The sequence below is a fragment of the Mastigoproctus giganteus genome, chromosome 9, assembly GCF_048544385.1.
Source record: "Mastigoproctus giganteus isolate SK-2022 chromosome 9, ASM4854438v1, whole genome shotgun sequence".
NCBI classification, from domain to species: Eukaryota; Metazoa; Arthropoda; class Arachnida; order Uropygi; family Thelyphonidae; genus Mastigoproctus; species Mastigoproctus giganteus.
The window spans coordinates 36,570,452-36,587,059 of record NC_143583.1 but is presented as its reverse complement, the minus strand read 5'-3'; the positions used below and the strand labels follow the sequence as shown (position 1 = coordinate 36,587,059).

The 16,608-nt window shown below is 39.0% G+C and overlaps 1 protein-coding gene across 4 annotated transcripts in view; it reads right to left on the bottom strand.

Moving 5' to 3' along the window:
- LOC150080147 (interference hedgehog-like) overlaps positions 1-16,608 on the bottom strand; it is a 186,311-nt gene that overhangs the window by 36,702 nt on the left and 133,001 nt on the right. For all 4 annotated transcript variants that reach the window (XM_090381915.1, XM_090381916.1, XM_090381913.1 and 1 more), the window contains one exon: positions 1,549-1,761. In XM_090381915.1, coding sequence (XP_090238041.1) covers positions 1,549-1,761 — 213 coding nt within the window. The remainder of the gene's footprint in view (positions 1-1,548; positions 1,762-16,608) is intronic.

Below are 16,608 nucleotides of genomic sequence, written 5' to 3'. Positions count from 1 at the left end.
CTGAGCAGTGCAGACGGGCTGCAAGAGCATCTAATGGTGTATTGTCAATGATATATAGGAATTTTTCCAGCAGGGATAAGGAGGTGATTATTCCATTGTACAAGGCAATGGTCAGGCCACACCTAGAGTACTGTATACAGGTCTGGAGGCCTCATTTCAAGAAGGATGTAGAGATGCTGGAATGAGTACAGAGAAGGGCAACAAGATTAGTGAATGGAACAAAGGGGTGCTCTTACAAAGAAAGGCTTAAGTTTTGCAAATTACAGTGTCTGGAGACTAGGTGCCAGTGAGGTGATCTGATAGAGGTGTATAAAGCCTTGAATGGTTTGAGCATGCTCAATGTTGATGGGATTCTTCCTCTTGCTCAGAATAATCACCTGAGAGGGCATAAATTCAAATTGAGGAAAGACAGATGTAGGATAGACGTGCGGAAATTTGCCTTTAGCCAGCGTGTGGTGGAACAGACTTCCGTCCCTTCCTTCCATCAGACTTCCTTCCATCCCTAAATAAGTTTAAGGCTCAGCTGGACAGGTATTTCGAACGAACAGAGGGGTGAAGTGGAAGTGGTTATTTTTTATTTTTTTTTTTTTTTTTGGCTGATGCTGCATAAGCTTGCTTTCTTGCATCAAATGCCTCTATAATGCTAATGACTTTTGCTCTGTATTTATTTCTGACACCCTAGAGTTTGCTTATTTAAGAAAACTAAATCAAAACCAAACTGTCTGGATTATCATAGTGCCAAAGTGTAGTCATGTGATTTCTCTATAAATCACTTGTCGATTTTTGTCTAGTTTAGCCCTTAGCAGTTTTTGCTATCCTAAGTGTAAGTTATAGTCGAAGAAAGGATGTCATTTGCACTATTTTTGTTTGCACTAGTTTACAAAAATTTAACTCTATAACTAATGTAACGCACTTGACAAATGGTTGCCGTATATATGTAGCTTTTGATATATTAAATATAATAGAACATCAAATATTACTCTTTCTTCCAATCATTGTATGCAAAGCAATCCAAGTTGACGGCACCTTTACTACTATTCAGACAACACACAAGGGGGTATGAATTTAAATTGAGGAAGGCTGTTTGGGGGACAGATGTGTGGAAATTTGGTTTCACACAAAGGACAACTGATCGTTAGAACAAATTTTAATCTTGTGGAAGTTTGTTCTAACAATGATGAATAGAATTTTATGTGGTAGCTTATTTTTTTGGCTGATGCTGTATAAGCTTCCTTGCATCATTTGTCGCTACTAATATAACCCTAAATGTTTTTACAGATAACTTTATGGATTCAATCCCATATCCACAAAGGATGACTGCAGAATTATGTGCAGAAATTTGCCAGCAGTGAGAGAAATTAACTGATGGAATGAACTGCCACTTAGGGTTGTGCAGGTAGGAAGTTTGAAAAAAACCTGCTTCCTTGCATTAGTTTGCCAATACTGATACTATATAAATCCATCTTCATATATAATACAAAAAATTTCACAATAATAATATTTAACATCTAGCCTTTGTTCCGGTATTTATTTTTATGAAGTGCTTACCTGTCTTCAGATTGGTAACAGAAAATGAACGGATATGAGCTGCAATGTCCTCATCAATGGTCATCCACTGACCACCTTTCTTGCCCACCTCTTTGTACTGTACTTTGAAGAAATGTATGGGAAGACCATCATTATGAGGAACTTTCCACATTACCATCACTGAATTATCAGAAAGACGGGTAATATCTGGTCGAGAAGGTGGTACCATTTTCACTATTTAAATATAACATTTACTACTATTAATAATTAGAATTTAGAAATTTAAAAAATTTATTTTAAGATTTTTTTTTCTTACAAGTTTTGAGTACAGTAAGAAACAGAGTAGTTATAAAAACAATAGCTTTATTAATATTTATATTATCACCACAAGAGCTTTACAGCCATTTAAGTTTAGCTTTATTATCTGATAATATTCATGATTTCTAATTGCTGATTAGTGAATAAATAGGGCAATGGGTTTATGAAATAGCAATGTTTCTGAAATTTGGATTAACGAGACGTCAATTCTTCACTGATATTTAATGGAGATGAGCTTATGACATATCAAACCCTCTACAGTACATTCAGTGTGTATCTATTTTGCAAAGTTATTTCACCTTCTGTTTTACGTTTTGATTAACATAAGCGAAACATTACCACAGAATTTACAAAAGAATGTACTTTTCAAGAGACTGTTAGTTCATCCAACAATTATTCAATATTAAATGAAATCATAATAAGTGGAAATCCCTGGAGGAGAAATTACCAGGTTTAAAAATGATACTTGTAAGAAATACCTGTTATACTGAAATAAACAGCTAAAGTGGACACTAAACCATCCTACATATTAAGCTAGGCATTGTTAGATTTTAGTAAAGTTCCAGAGAAAACATGTAAAATATCTCTCCCAATACACAAAGGAAGTCTTTAGTTGCTTGGATCTGTGATAGGAAAAATTATGGGCTCTATGATTAAGACTGCAATGCAGAATCATGTTGATTGTAATAATATTAGTGTTTCACTATTGTTCCCTAAAATTTTATTTTTGTTATTTTTCTCTTAGTAAGTGTCGTTGTTCACTTATGGGTGGTGTAGGGCGGGATCTCCTAGTGTTATTTCAGGCAGCAGTTATGCCAAACTTGGCAGGATACCATGCCATACCCTTAGTAAATTCTAACCCTTGCTTGTTAGTTGTTTCCAACTTTTTACTTTCTTTAATTATTTATTTTAATCACTTGGTTGCAGGTTGCAGTTAACACTTCTCAAGTATCACTTGTTGAAATTTCTACAGCAATTTCACATGTGATGTAAAAGTATTTTATTTTATACATCAGGGATGTTTGTGTAAAAATGTCTTAATTTTTATTCCACATTTGCCTTTGAAGGCTATTGCTTGGCCAAGTCACCTTATACTTTTTATCAATACTATACTTATAGTGTGAAACTCACCTTGCGCATAACGATACACTTTTTTTCCTGAGCGTATGTTTGCTGGAGCCACGCCAGGTAAAGACAGCAGTTGCAATACTATTCTGCCTTTATTAGTCTGGTCAATGCACAGCAAGAGGTTGTTACTCGATTGGATATTGACGAACATCATGGATATAATATTCATAAGACAAAAAGAAATTAAATGATCTTCATCTGAGAAAAGAGAGTAATGACAATTAAGAAATAGACTTTAAGGTGAAATCTGAACCTTATAACTGCAGAGTTGATTGTGTCTGGAGATTCCTTTTGTTGGGAATCGGACTTTCAATCCAGTGACTACTGCTAAGAAGTCTAGAAATTCCACCCCATGCAGATGTGAGGTTCATTTTCTCATCATAAAGCTCATTTTTGCTGTATTTTGTCCCCAAAATACTAGTCCCTGGGATTTGACTGCCCCAAGAAATTAGAATTTTAGCCAATAGCAGCATTGTAGAAGTCTAAAGGGGGGGGGGGACATATATATATCCAGATCAGAGACAAAGAGGTGGAACTTGTGCTAGGAACTTCTCACTTCAGACTTGTCTTGAAAGACTTCTAGAGAATCTTTTGCTTCTGACCTACTAGAAGACATCTTAGAAGACTACTTCTGAAGACTTCTTACTTTGTCTTCTGACCGATCACAGGCTCCAAAGCTTTTCAGACGTAAGCTATCAGAAGAATCATTGAAGACTAAGACTTAGAGAAGAGACTTGGAGAAAGACTTCTTTTTCCTGAATGAAGCAAAGATTTTTCTGGTAAGTCTCACCCTAACTTTATGACACAATAGCTTAAATATGAATGAAAGTGTCAGAGAGACACTTTCCTACGAGAAGGGACGTAGAATGTAGAATCACTCTTACAACACCTTAGTAATTAGAGTGTTAGACACATGTGAATTCATTTGTATTAATGTAATTCATTAAGCTTAGACCGTTACATATTGAGTCTGTGCAGTACATATACATATGCACCTATACACTTGAACACTGAAAGATGAGTATTGGTTTTTAGAGGATGAGCAGTGCCAAATGAAGACCATATGAAGAACACTGATATAACTGCACACATATATCATTAGCCTTATGTACATAGTATAATATTTTATTCTTTTTGGTAAGAAATAGAGCTCATTGTATAATCGGTATTTTACATGTGATTTTATATGCTAGAATTAATAAACTATGTTTTGTTTAATCATCTTTGCCTCTAACCTATTCTCTTGCTAAACGTTAATCTTAGCACAAGATTTATAGCAATGGAATCAAATTTTGTGGCATTCCAAGTCCTGACTAGAATAGATAGGGTCTTGGAGTGAGAAACACAATGCTGATCCAAGTTTTGGTCCTTGAGGTTGTCACAGACATTCTCTCAGATATGCCAGACAAGCTGTACTTGCTACCTGGGAGTCAAAAACACTGATGGAACTGATGTTCCGGTGACAGGTCTGCTAATGAGGCTAGTGGGAGCTAGACGTGTTCAAAGCTGCTAAGTGGATTTTCTTATTTATTGATTTGAAATTATTGTTTTTCTAAAACTTTGATTTAAATTTAGTAGTATAGCATTATTCTGTGATTTTCTGATTAATCTGGTGTATTTATTCTTTGACCTTGTAATTGCATAAAAGTATCGGTAAGGGTATCAAAAAGGGTATTAAAAAGGGTGACAAATCCCTCCCATCCAATTATCGTCCCATTGCAATTACTTCTACTCTTTCTAAAGTAATGGAGAAATCAATTAACCGCCAACTCTTAAACTACCTAGAAACCTTCCGTCTGATCAACGATCGCCAGTATGGATTCCATCAGTGTCGATCCACTGGTGATATTCTGGCTTATGTTACCCATTTATGGACTAATTCAATGGAAAGGTTCAGTGAAACACAAGTAGTTGCTCTTGACATCTCAAAGGCTTTTGATCGTGTTTGGCATAAAGGTCTTCTAAACAAGCTTCCATCTTATGGTTTGCCAACTGTTTTTAGTAATTGGTTATCCAGTTTTCTCTCTGATCTCTCACTGAGGGTGATGGTAGATGGCTCTCTGTCTTCTAACTTCTCCACTAATGCCGGTGTCCCCCAAGGTTCAGTTCTTTCCCCCACTCTTTTCCTCTTGTATATCAATGACCTTCCATTGACTGGAAATCCTATCCATAGTTTTGCCGATGATAGCACATTGCATTCAACTTTCCATTTTGAGAAACCTTGTCCAGCTCAATCAGCTTCAAGTTCTCGAAAATCTGCTGCCAATTCCTTAAATGCCGATCTTCAGGTAATTCTCCAGTGGGGCAAAGACAACTTAGTTGATTTCAACCCTTCTAAAACTCAATCTTGTCTTATATCTCGCAAAAAGGATTCTTCTGCTCCTATGCTTATCTTTAGTGACACTCCGATTTCTAGGCAAAATGATATATCTCTTTTGGGGATTACCCTGACTTCTAATCTCTCTTGGCACAAGCACATTACAAATATTGCTTCCTCTGCATCTAAAAAACTTGGTTTTCTCTTTCGCTCTCGGCGTTACTTTTCTCCCAAACAGCTGCTCACTCTGTATAAATCGCAAATCCGCCCTGCCATGGAATATTGTTCCCACATCTGGGGTGGTGCCCCCTAAACCTCTCTCAGGCTTCTTGATTCCATTCAGAAGAGGGCAGTTAGGTTAATTAATGATTCATCTCTAACAGAGTCTCTCCACTCGCTGTCTCATAGACGCACTGTTTCTGCTGCATGCCTCTTCTACAGATACTTCCATGGGCACTGTTCTTCTGAATTGGCTTCTATAATTCCCGCTCTCTCCTTCAAAACAGTCCGAACACGTGCCGCCACCAGCCAACATCCATTTACTGTCCAACTTCAAACCCACAGAACCAACTTTTCATCTTCCTCATTTATTCATTCAACTGCCGTTTTCTGGAACAACCTTCCTTCATACGTATTTCCTGAAAATTACAATCTACAGAAGTTCAAGTCCAATGTCAACAAATATCTTCTTTCGTCTTCTCAATCTCCAACCCAAGCACGGTACTAAGTACTATAGGTTATAATACCTCTCGTGTTTGGGGTTCTCATAAAAAAAAAAAAAAAAAATCCATGTGTTACAAGTTGCAGCTCCGCTGAACGAGAAGTTTTTCAGCCATATTTAGCCGCTTTATTGACCTAGTCAGGATCGTTAGTTTATTCTGAATTGAGACAGCGAGATTTGGAAGTTAATTAATACTTAAGTGTCCGTAGATTTACCATTCGTAACTTGCCGCCATTGTTATACGATATGTTATATCCCGAACTAGATAGTGTTAGTATAGTATAGTATATAATACAAAGTAATTACAAACTCAATTAATCAGTAAAATCTATTAATTTTGTTAAACTTCGTTGTGAATTAAATTGTACTTTTAACTAAATACATATAACAACTTAGATTACAAATGTAACATAATTAATTAATACATAACTTGATATGGAAGTTATATAAACGGAACTCGTAGATAAACTCGATACTGAAAAATATATATAGCATTATAACTGTGTTGGGATACAAGTATAGGGATATAATTTTGTACTGAAATTGAAATTTTATTGAAATTAAATCGAAATCATGACTCAGACCAGAGCAGAAAAGCAAAAGGCTCAAGATAATGGGAGTTCTGTGGCTCAGAGGAGAACTGAGGGGGACAGTTGCCCTCTGAATCACAGCCTTTTAAAATGCACTGCTTGCATGATGTTTGTGGAGCAATCGGGTATGGGACATGATATTGCCATGGCGGATGTCTTTGTGTGTGTGTGTGTGTGTGTGTGTGTGTGTGTGTGTGTGTGTGTGTGTGTGTGTGTGTGTGTGTGTGTGTGTGTGTGTGTGTGTGTGTGTGCAATGCAAGGAGTGTAACAAAATCAGGCGACAACTCAGCGTTGTTATGGGCCTATATGAGAGCGTGAAGGACACGGTGGATGCTTTTGAAGGATCTAAATTGAGGGGCCCATCAAGCTCTCAGCTGCCCACATCAACGCCAGAGCTTGCACTTGGCCATCAGCGGCAACCCCCAAGGAAGAATGCGCTGGTCTCACAGGAACTAGTAGTTGCTGGTGACTCTATTGTTAGGGAAAGGGGAACATGCTTTGTAAAAAGGATAGGTGGAACAGGACCAGGGTATGTCTGCCAGGGGCAAAGGTTGATGACGTTGTAGAGCAGATATCATCTTTTAAGGGCACAAAACGTGATATAGTTGTACAAGTTGGCACTAATGATATTAAGAGTAAGAGACCGGCAGAATTACTTAACAAGTACAGGTCACTGTTGAAAAAAAGCCATGAATTAGGGTTGAATTTGAAAGTGTCTGCAATTCTCCCCAGACACAATAGTAGGAAGTATATGATGAGAGCCTTGTCGATCAAATCGGCCCTGGAAAGACTGTGCAAGGCTCAAGGGATAGAATATTTTTCAGCCTGGTCTGTACTTGTTAACAGGAGAGACTGCTTCTACAGGGAAGGGATACACTTAAATAGAAAGGGTGCAAGAATATTTGCTGATGCTATCGAGGCAGTGTTAGGTGGGTCGGAAAACTGATATCTTGGGGGGGGTATACAAGGACTAATAGTTCACCTGTGCCTGCGGCAGAGGTGAAGGTGATTCTTGCACAACTTCTATTAGAATAAGTAGCGACCTGGAGTGAGGGTTGTTGGAGGTTTCAGGTATGGATGGCAGTCATCGTTAAATAGGTGGGTATATTGATTACAGAGTGGTAATCAATGGACACTGCTCAACGTGGACTAATGTTATTAGTGGAGTTCCTCAGGGTTCAGTATTGGGTCCGTTGTTGTTTTCGGTGTTTATGAATGATATTGATGATGGGATATCAAGTTTAATGTCCAAGTTTGCAGATGATACAAAGGTTGGCAGGGTTGTTAAGGACACTACTGACACTATGCTGCTGCAACAGGATCTGGAAAGGTTGAACAGATGGGCTGAGAGGTGGCAAATGAAGTTTAACATTGACAAATGTAAAGTACTACATATGGGAAACAGTAACCCCAGCGCAACGTATCAACTCTGCGGTACTACACTGACAGTGGTGGAGAATGAAAAGAACCTGGGGGTAATTGTGCAGGCAGATATGAAGTTCTCTGAGCAGTGCAGACGAGCTGCAAGAGTAGCTCATGGTGTCTTGTCAATGATATACAGGAATTTTTCTAGAAGGGATAAGGAGGCGATTATTCCCTTGTATAAGGCAATGGTTAGGCCACATCTTGAGTACTGTATACAGGTCTGGAGGCCTCATTTCAAGAAGGATGTAGAGCTGCTGGAACGGGTACAGAGAAGGGCAACAAGATTAGTGAATGGAACAAAGGGTTGCTCTTATGAAGAAAGGCTTAAGCTTTGCAAATTACAGAGTCTGGAGACTAGGCACCGGCGAGGTGATCTGATAGAGGTGTATAAGGCTTTGAATGGTTTGAGCATGCTCAATGCCAATGGGATTCTTCATCTTGCTCAGAATAATCACCTCAGAGGGCATAAATTCAAATTGAGGAAGGATGGATGTCGGATAGATGTGCGGAAATTTGCCTTTGGCAAATTTCCGCACATCTATCCATCAAATGGTTGGTGGAACCGACTTCCATCACTTGTTGTTGAAGTTGATAGCCTAAACAAATTTAAAGCTTAACTGGACAGGTATTTCGAACGAACGGAGGGGTGAAATGGGAGTGGTGTGGTTTTTTTTTTTTTTTTAGGCTGATGCTGAATAAGCTTGCTTTCTTGCATCATATGCCTCTACTAATGCTAATTCAATGCTAATGCTAATGCTAATATGGGATGTGTTAGGGTAACTAGGAATAGGAATAGGAGCATGTATACCAATGCTAGAAGTATAGTAAATAAATCTGATGAATTTTAAGTGTTGGTCAAGACATCAAAGGCGGATATTGTTGGGATAGCACAGACGTGGTGTCACACATATATAAGAAATGCATAACTGGAATTTGGGGAGTACAATGTATACAGAAAGGATAGACAGGATAGAAAGGGAGGAAGTGGTATGCTGTTAATTAAGAAAAACATAAAATCAAAAGAAGTGCACCCAGTTGATATAGATTAACAGTGCACTGTTGAGTCAGTTTGGTGTGACATAAGCACTGCGAAAGCAAAAATAAGAGTAGGAGTGAGTTATAGGACTAATGACTCGAATGAGCACAATGAACAATTGTACAGAGAAATAGAGTGGGCTAGTAAATCAGAATGTCTTATAATGGAGGATTTTAACTTCCCAGATATTGACTGGAACTTGTGGATTGATCACTCACACACTAGTCAGACTTTTGTGAATTTATTGGATGATTGTTTTCTGCAGCAGCATGTTTGAGAGGCAACCAGAGAGAGAGTAATACTCTTGATCTGGTTATCAGCAGTGATCATTCGTGTATTAAGAATTTGCAGATAAAGGAACCACTAGGTGGCAATGATCAGTGTACTGATGTGGGATTTACTTAAAGATTTGATTAACATGGGGTAAAGGAAAGGGTTTTTGCTTCCATAAAAGTGAGTACAGTGGTCTCAGACAGTTTTTAAATTCTGTACAGTGGGATCAACTGAAGATGTTACCAACAGTAAATTCTAAGTGGGAAGCATTCAAGGAATTAATCATGAATGCTACTAAAAGTTTCATACCTATTAGCATTAGCATTAGTAGAGGCATATGATGCAAGAAAGCAAGCTTATTCAGCATCAGCCAAAAAAAAAAAAAAAGCACAACCACTACTCCCATTTCACCCCTCCATTCGTTCGAAATACCTGTCCAGCTGAGCCTTAAATTTGTTTAGGCTATCAACTTCAACAACAAGTGATGGAAGTCTATTCCACAAACCAACTGCCCGCGGGCTAAAGGCAAATTTTCGCACATCTATCCGACATTCGTCCTTCCTCAATTCGAATTTATGCCCTCTCAGGTGATTATTCTGAGCAAGAGGAAGAATCCCATCGGCATTGAGCATGCTCAAACCATTCAATGCTTTATACACCTCTATCAGATCACCTCGCTGGTGCCTAGTCTCCAGACACTAATTTGCAAAACTTAAGAATTTCTTCGTAAGAGCAACCCTTTGTTCCATTCACTAATCTTGTTGCCCTTCTCTGTACTCGTTCCAGCAGCTCTACATCCTTCTTGAAATGAGGCCTCCAGACCTGTATACAGTACTCAAGGTGTGGCCTGACCAATGCCTTATACAAGGGAATAATCACATCCCTATCCCTGCTAGAAATATTCCTGTATATCATTGACAAGACACCATGAGCTACTCTTGCAGCTCGTCTGCACTGCTCAGAGAACTTCATATCTGCCTGCACAATTACCTCCAGGTCCTTTTCATTCTCTACCACTGTCAGCGTAGTACCACAGAGTTGATACGTTGATCTAGGGTTACTGTTTCCCATATGTAGTACTTTACATTTGTCACTGTTAAACTTCATTTGCCACCTCTCAGCCCATCTGCTCAACCTTTCCAGATCCTGTTGCAGCAGCATAGCATCAGTAGTGTCCTTAGCAACCCTGCCAACCTTTGTATCGTCTGCAAACTTGGACATTAAGCTCGATATACCATCATCTATATCATTTATAAATACAGAAAACAACAATGGACCCAACACTGAACCCTGAGGAACTCTACTAATAACATTAGTCCACGTTGAGCAGTGTCCATTGATTACCACTCTCTGTCTTCTGCCACTCAACCATCCCTTTATCCATAGCAGCAATTTGCCTCCAATGCCACACTGCTTCAATTTTATCAGCAGTCTTCCATGCGCAACAGTATCAAAAACCTTTCTAAGATCCAAATATATAATATCAAAGTTATTCCCTGCATCCAGTTCTTTTGTGACTACATCATAGTATCCAATCAAATTGGTCAGACAAGACCTGCCCTTAACAAAATCATGCTGTGTCTGAGCCATAACTGAATTCTTGTCCAGATGATCCTGCAGTGCTTCTTTAACCAGTGCCTCCATTAATTTTCCTGGAACCGAAGTTAAACTAACAGGTCTATAATTACTTGTGTCAGCCTTTGATCCTCCTTTGTGAATTGGGGTTACATTTGCACATCTCACGTCTATAGGTACCTCCCCTGAGTCCAAAGAAGCTCTCATAATTATGGCCAGGGGTTTGCTTACTTCCTTTGCTGCCTCCTTTAATATAACTGGATAGATCCCATCCACCCTGGGTGCCTTTTTTATGTTTATCCTCAACAATTTCTCCTCCACTTTCCTCTCAGTTATTAGAAAATCATCTAGCTCACTGCCAATGTTTACTTCACCTACGACATTCCCCTTCCTGAATAACTCCTTATGTGTGAATGTAGATGCAAAATACTCGTTTAGATTGTTAGCCACCTGAGCAGGATCCTCAACTATTCAACCATCAACATCCAGTGGACCAATCTGATTCATCCCTTTCCTTCTTGAGTTTAAATAGGTAAAGAACACTTTTCTGTTTTTCTTTGCATCCTTTGCCAAGGATTTCTCATAATCTGCCTTTGCCTGCCTAATCTCCTTTGTGACTTGGTTACAGACCAACTTATATCTATCATAGGCTTCCATGTCACCCATTAATTTGTATGTATCCCATGCATTTTTCTTCTCTGCCATATGTCTTATTAGTTCATCTGACAACCATTTAGGCCTGAACCTTGAACAATATTTCTTGGTTGGTATGTAAAGCCTGGTAGCTTCCAAGATTAGTTCCTTGAATGCTTCCCATTTTGAATTTGCTGTTGGTAACATCATCAGTTGGTCCCACTGTATAGAATTTAAATACTGTCTCAGCCCATCATAGTCGCCTTTACAAAAGCAAAAACCCTTCCCTTTACCTCTGATGGTAGTTACCTCCTTGAGTAAATCCCACTTCAGCGCACTGTGATCACTGCCACCTAGTGGTTCCTTTATCTGCAGATTCTTAATGCATGAAGAATCACTACTGATAATCAGATCAAGAGTATTACTCCCTCTAGTTGCCTCCCGAACATGCTGGTGTAGAAAACAATCATCCAATAAATCCACAAAAGCCTTGCTAGTGTGTGAGTGACCAACCCACAAATTCCAGTCAATATCTGGGAAATTAAAATCCCCCATTATAAGACTCTCTGATTTACTGGCCCATTCTATTTCCCTGTACAGTATCTTATTATACTCATCAGAGTCATTAGGCCTATAGCACACTCCTACTCTCAATTTTGATTTACCCATGCTTATGTCACACCAAACTGACTCGACACTGCCCTGTCCATCGATGTCGACTGGCTTCGCTTCCTTGGATTTTATGTGTTTTTTAACTAATAGCATAACCCCTCCTCCCATCCTATCCTGCCTATCCTTTCTGTAGACGTTGTACTTCTCAAATTCCAGTTCTGCACTCCTTATATCTGTGTGACACCATGTCTCTGATATCCCAACAATATTTGCCTTTGATGTTTTGAGCAAAACCTCAAATTCATCAAATTTATTTACTAAACTCCTAGCATTGGTGTACACGCAAGTATACATGCACCTGTTTCTATTCTTAGCTACCCTAACACAACCCATGTGTTTACTTGTACCGCAATGACTTGCAGCAGTCTCTGAAATATCCTGCATATTGTTTTTCACGGTTCTGCTCATTCCAATAGAAGCAGCGCAAGAATCTCTTTCACCCCTGCCAGTGGCTACTGTTAATCTATTTGTCTTTGTCTCCCCCGAAGCTAGCAGTTTTCCGACCCACCTAACACTGCCTCAATAGCATCTGCAAATATTCTTGCACCCTTTCTATTTAAGTGTATCCCATCCCTGTAGAAGCAATCTCTCCTGTTAACAAGTACAGTCCAGGCTGAAAAAAATTCTACCCCTTGAGCCTTGCACAATCTTTCCAGGGCCAAATTGATCGACAAGGCTCTCATCATATACTCCCTCCTATAGTGTTTGGGCAGAATTGCAGACACTTTCAAATTCAACCCTTCTTCACGGCTTTTGTTCAACAGTGCCCTGTACTTGTTAAGTAATTCCGCTGGTCTCCTACTCTTAATATCATTAGTGCCATCGTGTACAACTATATCACCTTTTGTGCCCTTAAAAGATGATGATTAAGAAATATTGTTCAAGGTTTAGGCCTAAATGATTATCTAATAAACTAATGAGACTGGTAACAAAGAAGAAAAATGCACGGGATGCATATAAATTGTCAAGCGACTCAGAAGCCTATGGCAGATATAAGCTAGTCTGTAATCAGGTCACAAAGGAGGTTAGGCAGGCGAAGGCAGATTACGAGAAATCCTTGGCAAAAGATGCTAAGAAAAACAGCAAGGATTTCTTTATTTATATAAACTCTAAAAGAAAGGGGATGAATCTGATTGGTCCACTTGACATTGATGGTTCGATTGTTGATGATCCTGCTCAGATAGCAAACTGAATGAGTATTTTGCATCTACATTCACACATGAGGAATTATTAAGGTTTGAAAATGGCAGAAGGTTATCAAATTGTAGCAGAATACTTGATTTTGTAATAACTGAGAGCAAAGTGGAGGAGAAATTGTTGAAGTTAAACATAAGAAAAGCACCTGGGGTGGATGGATCTATCAATTATATTAAAGGAGGCGGCAAAGCAACTAAGCAAACCCTTAGCCATAATTATGAGAGCATCCTTGGACTCAGGGGAGGTCCCCACGGACTGGAGATGTGCAAATGTACCCCCAATTCACAAAGGGGGATCGAAGGGTGACACGAGTAATTACAGACCAGTTAGTTTAACTTCTGTTCCAGGTAAAATAATGGAGTCACTGGTTAAAGATGCATTGCAGGATCATCTAGACACGACTGCAGCATGGGTTTGTTAAGGGAAAGTCTTGTCTGACAAATTTTATTGGTTATTATTATGTGGTTACAAAGGAACTAGATGCAAAAAATAATTTTGATATCATATATTTGGATTTCAGGAAAGCTTTTGACACTGTTGCGCATGGAAAACTATTGTACAAATTGGAGCAGAATGGTATTAAGGGTAAGTTGCTACAATGGATAAAAAGATGGTTAAATGGGAGAAGAGAGAGTGTGGTAATCAATGGGTGCTGCTCTTCGTGGAATAATGTTATTAGTGGAGTCCCACAGGGTTCGGCGTTAGGTCCACTGCTGTTTTTTTATATTTATCAATGATATTGATGATTTTATATCAGGCTCAATGTCAAAGTTTTCAGATGATACAAAGGTTGGCAGGGTTGTTAATGACAATAATGGCAGTGTGCTACTGCAATAGGATCTAGATAATTTGGGCAGATGGGCTAAAATGTGGCAACTGAAGTTTAACCTTGACAAATGCAAAGTACTGCATATGGGTAGAAGTAACCCCGGAGAAACGTACCAACTGTGTGGTACTACACTTAAGGTGGTAGAAAATGAAAAAGACCTGGGAGTAATTGTGCAGTCAGATATGAAGTTTTCTGAGCAATGCAGACAGGCCACCAGGGCGGGTCATGGGGTTTGTCGATGATATATAGGAATTTTGCTAGCAGGGAAAAGGAGGTGATTGTCTCTCTGTATAAGGCAATGGTCAGGCAACGCCTTGAGTACAGATGGGCCTCGATTAACGTGATTAATTCGTCCTGCGAGCGCATCGCGCAAAACGGAAATGCGTTAATCGAATAAAAAATTTTAAAAATACCTTTTAAATAACTTTTTTACTGTATATAATGTAAAAGATAATGAAAATAATTATGGCATTAAATGTTTGTTGCATAAAACAGCAGTTCTTAAACTGTGTGCTATGGAATATTTTAAATTTTCGAGGGAAACACAGCAATACTCGACATCTGTCGGACACAGCGTGAACTAGTAGCTCGAGGTAGTTCACAGTTTCAGCATTTCTTATTAAGTTGTTTGGACCTAACTACTAAACAAAACTGTTAGGTATTTCTTTTGGTCTGGGTGCCCCTTGAAACAGTTACAGAGACATTAAAGACGCCATGAACCGAAAAAATCTGGGAACCTCTGACATAAAATACACAATGAAGAAATCACTGTTGCGGAAATATTTGAACAGTGTTGACTTTCTTTTTTCATTAATCAATTTCCGATAGCTGACAACAATCTTCTCCTGGGGCCTGGCGAAATAAATATCGCAGAGAACATCAAGCCTTTTGTTTGAGGTTCTATGCGATATGAAAGATTTCATCTAATTCTTTTACCGTTATCTCCTTTGCGGTAACATTTTCATCTGGCTCATTTAAAAATTTGAATTTTTAAATGCAAGTCTGCATTGGCTTTATTAGCGGGAGACAAACACGTCTTCTTCCGATGGTTGATGGAACACACTGAGACGGGCAGCAGGCAAACGTTTGTTTATTGACCGTACGCCTTGCGGTAAGCTTAACGCGCGATTCAATTCTTTTTCAACTATCGCATAAAAAAAAAAAGATCACGTTAACTGGAAATATGCATCGTGTAAAGTGAAAAGTGGTATCATTTTTCAAATAGCATTAACTGAATATCATGTTAATCGAACTCGCATTATGCGAGGCCTAGCCGTACTGCGTACAGGTCTGGAGGTCTCGTTTTAGGAAGGATGTAGATTTACTTGAGCGTGTACAGAGAAGGGCATCAAGATTGGTGATGGGAATGAAGGGATCCTCTTACCAAGAGAGGCTTAAGTTCTGCAAATTGCAGTGGCTGGAGACTAGGCACCTGTGCGGTGATCTGATTGAGGTGTATAAGGCCTTGAATGGGTTGAGCACGCTGAATTCTGATGGGATCCTTCCACTTGTTCAGATTACGAACCTAAGGGGGCATAAATTCAAATTAAGGAAGGACAGATGTAGAATAGATGTGCGGAAATTTGCCTTTAGCCAGCAGATGGTTAATTGCTGGAACAAACTTCCATCTGTTGTTGTGGAAGTTGATAGGTTGAATAAATTTAAGGAGGAACTGGACAGGCATTTGGAGGGAATGGTGTGATTTTTTTTTTTTTTTTTTGGCTGATGCTGCATAAGCTCATACATTTGCTTTCTTGCATCACAAGCCACTACTACTACTACTACAAGTAATTATAGACCTGCGAGTTTAACTTCTGTTCCAGGAAAATTAATGGAGGCACTGGTTAAAGAAGCACTGCAGGATCATCTAGACAAGACTTCAGTTATAGCTCGGACACAGCATGGTTTTGTTAAGGGGAAGTCTTGCCTGACCAATCTGACTGGATACTATGATGCAGTCACAAAAGAACTGGATGCAGGAAATAACTTTGATATTATATACTTGGATCTTAGAAAGGCTTTTGATACTGTTGCACATGGAAGACTGCTGCACAAATTGGTGCTATGCATAAAGGGGTGGTTGAGAGGGAGAAGACAGAGAGTGGTAATCAATGGACACTGCTTGTCGTGGACTAACGTTATTATTTGGTCCCTCAGGGTTCAGTGTTGGGTCCATTATTGTTTTCTGTATTTATAAATGATATTGATGATGGTATATCAAGTTATTGTTATTTGGTTTTTAGGAGCATTAGCAACTAAGGCCATATTGCTCCGGGATATGCGGTGGTCATTCCCTGACCTTTCCGCATCCTCCGTATTTGGTGGTGACGGGCTCGAACCCCGGTCTAATCAAGAAGCGTGTGCTAC